At 38.7% G+C, this 10,211-nt stretch overlaps 1 protein-coding gene across 4 annotated transcripts in view; it reads right to left on the reverse strand.

Moving 5' to 3' along the window:
- The window catches only part of gspt1l (G1 to S phase transition 1, like), a 33,434-nt gene extending 24,612 nt beyond the window's left edge, over nt 1–8,822 (reverse strand). The window contains exons 1-3 of one of the 4 annotated variants that reach the window (XM_061700015.1): nt 8,375–8,822; nt 7,256–7,300; nt 2,672–2,923 (exon numbers count right to left, since the gene is read on the reverse strand). In XM_061700015.1, the coding sequence (XP_061555999.1) occupies nt 2,672–2,923; nt 7,256–7,300; nt 8,375–8,567 (490 nt within the window). In that variant the 5' untranslated portion in view covers nt 8,568–8,822. Of the gene's footprint in view, nt 1–2,671; nt 2,924–7,255; nt 7,301–7,387; nt 7,411–8,248; nt 8,306–8,374 lie in introns of those variants that run through there. The other 3 variants (XM_061700017.1, XM_061700018.1, XM_061700016.1) reach the window with 3 other exon arrangements.
- Nucleotides 8,823–10,211: the final 1,389 nt, after the last annotated feature.

Below are 10,211 nucleotides of genomic sequence, written 5' to 3' on the forward strand. Positions count from 1 at the left end.
AGATAAATTTGCATTGTGGAATGCTGATTGCAGGGAAAAGACAGGGAGTTTGGACACTAATATTATCAGGACAAAGTAAATATTACTGTATAAGGTTTTATAATTAAATATTTTTTTTATAAATATGTAAATATTTTAAATGAATATGCGTACTGTTGTAATCTTTGTCTCATATAGTATAAATACTGTTTACATATTTTAAACATTCTGGTACCCACATAGAAGAAAAATTCCTGGGGTTGGGGTGGGTGGGGGCAAAATCCTACTTCGCAGTTTTTCACCTTTCGCGGGGGGTTCCAGACTGCTAGACATAATGGCATAATCAAGTATTGGTACTCAGTGTCGGCGAGTACTCAAATGTACTTGTGCACGACAGTGGAAAAAAGTAGCATCAGTGCATCCCTAGTAAAAAGGAGGTTTCACTGTGATCTTTTTGTTGCTTTTGTTTTTTTCACTTCGAATACTTTCATGTTTGGATATGGCATCGCCAGCTAGTGGTGTGCGGTACACCTGGTTGCAGGAGACAGTATAAATTTGGCCTTCAGTATAGACTAGGCACTTGTTCATGACGTCATTATACAACCCCAATTCCAATGAAGTTGGGACCTTGTGTTAAACAAATAAAAACAATACAATGATTTGCAAATCATGTTCAACGTCTCAACTTCTTTGGAATTGGGGTTGTATATTTGCATTGTAGTAAATAGCCTGTTGTACTGCTTTTATTTAAAATAGGTATCACTGATACCCATTTTAAATGAAGATGTATCAAGATGTTATTTGTGCTCGTTTGTACCATTTTGCACCACAGTTCTGATTTTGAAGATCTGTACAATAAAATTACATGATATTTTTGTTCTTGTTTCTTATTTCCCCCCCAATTTAGCTTTGCTTAGGGACTACAGGTATGTGCCCAAAAGTTAAAATATTGAGGGAAAGTTCATTTTTCAATAAATTGTTCAAAAAATGTGAAACTTGTATATTAGTTCACCACACACAAAGTGTAATATGTCAAGCCTTTGTTTCAATTTTGATGACTAAGGCAGAAAGACAAAAAAAACAATTAAAATAAACAAATCCAGTATTTCACAAATATTTTATGTGACCAACAAAAAAGGATATTCAACACAGAAATGTTGGCCTTCTAAAAAATGTATTAAAGTAATATGCCCTCAGTACTTTGTTGGTCCTTCATTTGCATTAATTACAGTATCAAGGCGGCGTGGCATGGAGGTGATCAGCCTTTGACACAGTTCAGGTGTTACTGTAGCCCAAGTTGCTTTGATATTGGCCCTCAGATTGTCTGCCTTTTAGGGTTTCTGTTCCCCAATCTTCCTCTTGACAATACCCCATTAATTTTCAATGTGGTTGAAGTCAGATGAGTTTGCTGGCTAATCAAGTACTGTAGTTCCACGGCTATTAAACCAGGTATTGGTAGTTTTAGCTTTGTGGGCAGCGAAAAGCATGAAGTGCTCTAAAATTTCCTAGTAGGCAGCTGCGTTGACTGTGGACTTGTTAAGACAATGGACCCACACCAGCAAATGACATGGCTCCCCAAACCATTACCGACAGTGGAAACTTCAGACTGGACTTTAAGCAGGTTGACTTCTGTGCTTCTCCAGTTTTCCTCCAGAATCTGGGACCTTGATTTCCAAATGAAATGCAAAATTTACTTTCATCTGAAAAGTGGACTTGGGACCACTCGGCAAGAGCACCAGACCAGTTCTTTTTCTCCTTAGCCCAAAACAGACGCTTCTGACGTTGTTTTGGGTTCAGGAGTGGCTTGACATGGAATTCTACAGCTGTAGCTGTATGTGGCGGTTTTTGATGCACTGACACCAGCCTCAGTCCACTCCTTATGAAGCTCCCCCAGATTTCTGAATCGCCATTGCTTGACAATCCTCTCAGGACTGCGGTCATCCCCGTCACATTTGCACTTTTTCTGGCCACATTTTCCCCTTCCGCTTTACACTCTGTTAATGTACTTTGATACAGCGCTCTGTGAGCATCCAGTTTCTTTTGAGATTTCTTTTTGAGACCGTTTCTCCTTATGGAGGGTGTCAATGATGGTTTGCTGCACAACCGTCAAGTCAGCAGTCTTCCCCATGATTCTGAAACCTAAGCCAGACTGAGACCATTTAAAGGTTGTGGAAAAACCTCTGCAAGTGTTTCGCGATAGTTAGCTGACAAGATTTGGACACAGGGAGCCTACAATGCTGAACTTTGTCGTGATATTCTAATTTTGTGAAATATTGGATGTGTTTATTTTTGCCTTCTGCCATAATCATCCAAATTTAAACAAGGCTTGAAATATTTCACTTTGTGTGTGGTGAACTAATGTAACATACAAGTTTAAATTTTTGAAACAAATTATTGAAATGGACTTTCCCTCGATATTCAAATCTTTTGGCACATACCTGTATATAACCCATTGAGAAACACTTCAATTGTATCCCGTTTACACTGTATATTACTCTATATACTTTTAGCATGAAGGTATTCCATTATTATAGTGATATGAATTTTAAATGCCCAGTCCTATCGCCAGTGTTTGTACTGACACCTAAGTTGTGCAGTGTGAAAAGGGAGTATAGTCAAGGCTCTACTGCTGTCACAAACAAATGCAGTGCATTTGTAACAAATTATGAGCCATGTATTTATTTGCACTGACCTACATGTCCGATGAACACAACATTGATGTGTTCCTTCTTGGGGGCATCTGGCTGCATAGGGGGAACCTTGGGTGCAGGCATTTCCTCTTCCTCTTCCACCATCTCTGACCCCGTCTCCTCAGTTGTTGCTAACACCTCAGGCCCACAGTCGCCACGGCACCCACCTCCTGGCTCTTCCTCGTTTGGTTCAGCTTCTTTCTGGTCCCATGGTTCCTCTGGCGTCATTTCTGTGTCACCATTCTCCAACGGAGCTGCAGAAATATTTCAGACTTATGTGCACATTTTCTTCTCCAAATAATAATTTTTGTAAAGTTTAGGGCCTGCAACTAACGACTGCTTTAACAAAACCATTAATCCGATGATTATTGTTTTGCAGTAACTGATGAATCATAAAAAAATATATATTTTGTAATTTCCATCCCTTTATTCAAAAACAGGACACCATTTGAAATTGATAAAAGAGAAAAATAAATTGAAATAAAAAAATATAGAAACTGATTAAAAATCAGTTACTGGATGGGCCAGCAATTAAAAATTTTTTTTTGCAAAGGTCCGATTAAAGACAAAAATGATCTGTCTGCTTTCATGGCGGACTACAGAAATCTGACAATATTTACTGTTCAGGCTGAAATTCCAGGATTTGGACAATTTGAAATTAAAAAAGTACTCTAAACAAATTGATTATCAAAATATTTGTTGATTAATTTGATAATTAGTTGTAGATCAATTTGATAACTGATTAGTTGTCGATTAATTGTATTAATTGTACTGTATTTAGCATGTGTTTAGCATGTGGGCAGCAATAACTACTACTGCATTTTTATAAAATAGTTAAGTTATATTTCACTATGTCTGGCATCAGTTTAAGAAAACACAGCACATTGGACTAAGTTCAATTCACCAAGTCAACTTTTCATACCACCCAAACATTCATTTTGCCAATAGTTAAAGAAAAGAAAGAAAAAAAAAAATCAAATAAAAACTAAACCTACTTCTTCACTCACTTGGTTTTTTGATAAAGTTAGGGTGTAGGCAGACAGGCTCCACTAGTATTTAACTCTTTCAATTGTATGTTTACAAGGGGTTGGCTGCTGGAAGATTGTCGGCTATTGTTTATCAGTCTTACTTAATTAGGAAAAAAAAAAAAACAATGGTGGTGGCCAAAGTCTCCCATCGACGTAAAAGCCATTTACCATTTACCCCACAAACACACAAGACATTGGCGGCACGGTTGCTGACTGCTTAGCACATTTGCCTGACAGAACCTGTGTGGAGTTTGCATGTTCTCCACGTGCCTACATGGGGTTTCTTCAGGTATAGAAATTTGGGTTTCAGATCAAAAGATGAATTATGAGACAAGTGTTCAGAATTCTAACTTTTATTTCGTGGTATTTACATCTAGATGTGTTAACCAAGGCGGCACGGTGGGCGACTGGTTAGCACATCTGCCTCACAGTTCTGAGGACTGGGGTTCAAATCCCGACCTCGCCTGTGTGGAGGGAATCTCAACCCTCTAAAAAGTGGATTTAACCAATATATAAAAAAAAAAAATTGTGAATGGTTATTACCGACAACAACTAAAACACGGTCTTGAATTAAAGTGAGCAACATATACACTCCAATCCATCAGTGGTCTCCCCTGAAATTGCACTAACTAGACACCCTTCTTGTGACTATAGTAAAAACTCAAAGATATTAACCATCTCCTGGAAATGGGTGGAAGGTGGACATCAAACTGTGAAGCACTTTGTACGCTTACGCCAACTTCTTTTTAATGTTTTCTGATAATAGTTAAAATCCCTAATGCTAAAAAACAATTTAAAGCAACAACGTGGAGCTAGTTACTTGGCATAAATGAATGCAGAGTTCAATGGCCAATCTAGCCCACCTTCTCGACTCAGTAGCTATACTAGGGTTGGGAATGATAAACCGATGCGACCGGACATCCGTTCGTAAAGGCGAGATACACGACTATCAGTAGCAGACTCCGATATAGATACAAAATCCGCCAGGAATCCATAGATTTGTCAGTTGTAGTGCTGCGGACTAGATACCGCAAGCCTGGGAATCGGTTGCCTGAAGGTTTATGGTTTTCATCTCGTAAAACAAGCATGAGAGATCTCGCTGTCCTCGGCAGGTAACGTTATGTTTACAACCAAACGCAGCAGTGGTGGATATTAGCGACACTACTAGCTTAACTACATTTCTGCGTAGCGTCACTATTTCAACATCAAATAGCTTTTCAGTCGTTAAGCTACTTTCGTGGTCACGCCGATAGCAAAGTAGCGTTCCCCCAAGAGTTGTAAACATTCAATCCGACGTCACGTTATGTACTTTATCTCAAGTCCGCCGCTGACACCGGGGCCGGCGGCGAAATGTGCGCCACAGATTGTACACAAGTACATCTCGCCAATTTCCTTGGGCTGTAACTCAGCAAACTAATGCTTCTTCTCGAGTCCTCGCGGCCCACTTATACGTTTGTGTTGGTACTGTGACCGTAATAAGAAACTACCGGGAGGACACAAAGCCAGGTATGTTCCGAAACTGCCACAACAATGGCCAGTTAAAATAACCTATTCATCACGACTTAAATGTTCAAAATGTCAGTCAGCACAAGTGTGCAATGGCGGTCCTAGCTTGAAAGGGACGGTGTGCGAGATCACCCTTGGCTCTTTAAATATTGTTTATGCAGAGTTTGTGGAGAGAAAATCTTAAAAAAATAATAGTTGTATTGTTGTGGTCCATTTAAATACTTTATTTAAATAAAAATATATATTTTTGATTTTTTGCAGTGCCATAAAGCAACAATGCTCATGGTTAAGTGGTCTTTTACTGTACATGCAGACATGTACAGATGAAAGCCATGAAAAAGTTGACCAAAAAAAAAAAAAAAAACATTGTAAGGAGGAGTCTGGGGGGAATCGCAAGGCCCTCGGGGGAGATTATTTTTATTTTAACAAATTATGCAATCTAGAAGAATCTGAAGAGTACAATAAGGCAAAATATATTTATTTACACCGCTCAAGAACATTTTGACGTACAAATTTAAGATTTTAATTAAATTTGCCTCATTTCTTTGCTTTTTTGTTTTGCTATCCAATTTGAGCCAGGCCCACAATGACCTGCACCTGATGCCTGCTTCAAGCTGTTCCACATGAATAGCATCCTTCTCTTTAAGCACTCTCATTCTGGAAAAGAATTGACTAAAATCAGTCTGTTACACTTCATTTTTCACTCTTACCAACTTAGCATAAGCATACTCCAGGAAAATATTAAAAACAATATTTTTCAGTTTTTATTGGCTATTTCTGAATTTGAAGTTAGTTCATTGTGTTGTGACATAATCCCTAACATCGCTCTGTTGCTTAATACATTTAACACATCCGTAAAATCATTAGATAATTGTAGGCGCTTTTCCTAATTAATACAAGATGTACAAGACTTGTCGTCTTGTGCTACGTGTGCTTTGCGGTTCTGCTGGGACCGCAACCCGTAGCACCTCAACGCGAAAATACAAAAGACCAGTGTAACAAATACGACAAGGGCTGCTCTGATGAGCAAAAATGTTGCTTAAACCTGAGAGTAGCAATAGTGGATGCCTGCTGAACAGCGTCCGATGCGGAAGTCGAAGTCTCGCGCACGAAATAGTTAAGCACTAATTTATAAATAAAAGTAGCGAGCGACATTTAGCTTATTGTGACGGGGTAAAAGTACAGTTACTTAACTGCAGAAGCAGCGGAAGTTTTTTTCTGGTCTCGTCGACTCTTGTGACTTACCCAAACCAGGTCCCGAGCACACACGCGGAACCTCAGGCCGCGTATTAGTCCGCCACGGTGTAATATTCACAATTACATCTGTGTGTGGATGGTGAATGTGTGGAATGTATCTAGCTGCCAGCGTCCAACGAGTACGAAACAGCCTATGACGTTTTTAGTTCAAAACGGGGAATTTCGCCAAAAGGCGACTGATTTGCATGTATGTACATGTTTTTAAAATAAGGTTAGACAAATGTCATTTTATAGAATTGGATTAAGTCAAGGTTCTTTATGATTGCCACATGTGCAAATGTTAACTATCCCATTTTTTCTGCCTCCGAATCGAATCGAGAATCGTATCGCTCACATACTGAATCAAATCGTATCGAATCGTTCCGCCCGAAAACATGTTTTTTTTTAATTGAATCGCTACCTATGTATCTAGATATGTATCGAATTGGCCTCGTTCCAGAGATTCCAAGCCCCTAATCTATACATTCTGTTGTCTGTTACCTATGACTGAACTACTTCTGCTTTAAGTAACTGAAAACTGGTGCAGTGAAAGTTTGAAATTTTTAAACAACCTCTAAGAAGCTGAGGCTCACCTACAATTTAAGTAGTTTGTAGACAAGTAGTAGATCACATTCAAAGAGGGGCTCTTCACATAAAACTGAAACTTCTGTAAGTGCATTTCAGTAATTTGGCACAACAGTCATTACAGGACTTACTATAAGACTGCCTTTAAAGTATTGAACAACAAATGAAAATAGATCTCACTGCTGGAATGCTCGTTGGCACACACACTTAAGACACTGAGGCCATACATACCAGCGCTTTCTGTCACCTCCATGGTGGCTATTTTTTCAACAGCAACTGAAAAACAACATGCTTTGTTATTCCAAAACCAGAAGTGACGAATTCAGGCATTGTTTAATCTCCATCATTCAGATATTACCATACCATAGGGTATGCACCACTGTTTTGTTGCCAACGTGAGGGTCGCAAGTCATTGTTTAATGTCAAGAAGGCATACAATTAATTGCAAATGGCTTTTGATTCAGGTTTGCCATAATACAGTGGTATCTGCTTTATTATTTATCATTAGTCTATGTAAAGTATATACATGTTAAGGCACTGTATTGGTTTTAAGCTTGGGGCCAATGGGAGACACATATCCAATTTAGAGCTTGAGCTGAAAGTTTTGAAAAAAGTTAAATTTATTATTACGATTATTAAACGTCCTGCTAAATAAAATAGAAAAGTGAGTGTGTCATGTAACCAGCGACCCGTTACAACACCATATAATCTTGTATTGTGTCGACCATTGCGTCCTTAGCGCTTGTAGTGTTGTTGACGCCTGGAAACGGGCCTTGACAAAGAGTTCAATGAATCGTTATGAGTCATAATATCCACGTCACATCACACTAAGGTCAACACGTAAGAAGAGTCCAAGTAGGTTAGCTTTACCAAAGTGGTTCAATGCGTTTATAACTGTTAAATATGACAACAGTTCCAAATTTCCTTCAATTACATTCCTCTTCCAATAACGTGTACCGTTTGGAGAAATAACGGTTTATACGCCACAATAAGTAAAACAGGGCGGTACAAGAGTTCAGCACACTATCGTGAAACCACACGCTACGTTAGCATTCACAGCTAACAAGCTAATGCCGGTTGGGATACACCAGGCATTTAACACATACAGAAAAGTGATACAATTCCATAACATGAGTATCCAACCACAACCTGAACATTCACTCTCATCGATGTTTTCATTTCAGCGCAATACACTTCCAATTATAGAATAAAAGTAGATCGTACAGTAGTTCTAAAACACGAACGCGCGCGCGTGTGTGGAGTCGCTCGAGTTAGCACCTGCACAGTCGTGCTCACGTTAACGACTAGCATGTTGCTAATGTTGCTACCCAACGTGACAAGACGGCTTACCCATTGAATCGAGATTTTCAGAGTGTGCTTTCATGGCAAACGTCGGGACAAATTCGGCGGCGTTCACATTGGGAACAAATGGTTTAGCGTTCACATTTAAGCTTGTGAAAGCAGATTCAAGCTGCCCGTCGATTGTGGCCTCCCCATCGTCCTCTTGTTCCCAAGAATCAGGGGCAGTGTCTCTCGAGTCCATCGTGGGTTTTGAATTTTTCACTATAGTGAGATTTGAGCAACGCCGTTCTTGGGCTACGTTAAGTGTCCACCCAAATCCCGGTGTTCAGGCCACACCTTGGAATGATAGAGAGCGTCCCAACTCGAGGAGGAATGTTTTCAACCCGACCTAGGTGAAATATAGCGGCCGGTTTCTATCGGTGGAGACGCCAAAGAGGATATTCGACTCAGCACTCCCAGAGACAGTCCGCGTGAGCTCATGCGTCCCTTCAACCGGACGTGCTGTCCGCAATGACACATGGGATATGAAGTCTGAAAAGATACAATAAACTAGCTTTTCGTGACTCGTGAAAACAATAAAACTACATTTCCCATTTACTCCTATGATACTTCTCACCATAAACAGCACCGGTCCTTTAAATATAGTTTTTTTCCCGTTTTTTTTTTTAGGGGGGGGGGGGGGGGGGTGACTGAACTTGTTTGAAATGTTCTCATGGCGGTTTTAACAAAAATAGTAAATAAAAAATGTAATGTCTGGGTGCGAAACACTGTGTCGGGTGACCCGAAATTGTTTTCCTAATTCATAAATCCTTTGCATGTAACCAATTTTAACAATTAATAATTGATAATAATAATAAAATCTACCAAAATACCAACTTATTTTTAAAAAATGAATACAATTATTATTATATAATATAATCTTCATTATGGCATATTTTAAACATGTCTAAATGCATCTGTGATAAAAGGTGCTTTTAGGAAATATTGCTTAAAGTCTCCCCCTCCATTTAACCAGTTATATAAGAACTCCAGACAAGTGTGGTTTCCATCTGCTATTTGGTTCTACTTTTCTTTAGTAAATATTTGCTATAAAAAAGTAAGCAGGAGATTATTATTAGCTTTATATTTTGACTTTCAATATTTTTAAGTGCATTCAAAATGCAACATTTGATTTTTATTAGTTATTTGGACCCTCTTGACATAATTGCCAGTAGAGCAATTTTCTTCTGCCAGACTTTTTTCTAGAACCGTTAAAATAAAAATGACATGGAGTGACATTTTTGAAAGAAAGGCACTCAACCTCCTGATAAATCAAACGGTATCCTTTAAAACTTTAATTTGCGAGCAAAACAATATTTAAAGTTAAAGTAGCACAACTGTGGGCCTGTCACTGAGTGGACGATCAAATTACATTAAACATTTCTGTTTTTGCAGTATTTGATGCATATTTGAATAGTCCTTTAAATGACCCACATCATTGTATCTATGTTCAAAATAAATCTTTCTAAAAACCAATTTGGTTTATATGTTCAGCGCATTATGGAGAGCAAATTTCATGTCAGTGTCAAAGAGTGACAGGTCTATCAGGGACAGATTGTGCATTACACGATTCAAGGTGGCAGTAGATCACACCAGCTGATTAGTGGATGTTTCAAGCGCACAATTTACGAGTAAAAGTCTGCCAATTCAATTACGGAATGGGTTATCCAAGACCATAATTCTCAAAAATATGGTGGTGGGACACGTCATGGTGTGACATTTCATTTAGAAAACATTATTTCCAAAGAGCAGCCAGGAAAACTGTTTTTGTGAGAGAGAGAGAGAGAGAGAGAGAGAGAGAGAAAAAAAACATGTTGTGGTTAGCATTAAGTATGACTATTATTTA

The sequence above is a fragment of the Phycodurus eques genome, chromosome 16 (assembly GCF_024500275.1).
Source record: "Phycodurus eques isolate BA_2022a chromosome 16, UOR_Pequ_1.1, whole genome shotgun sequence".
NCBI lineage: Eukaryota > Metazoa > Chordata > Actinopteri > Syngnathiformes > Syngnathidae > Phycodurus > Phycodurus eques.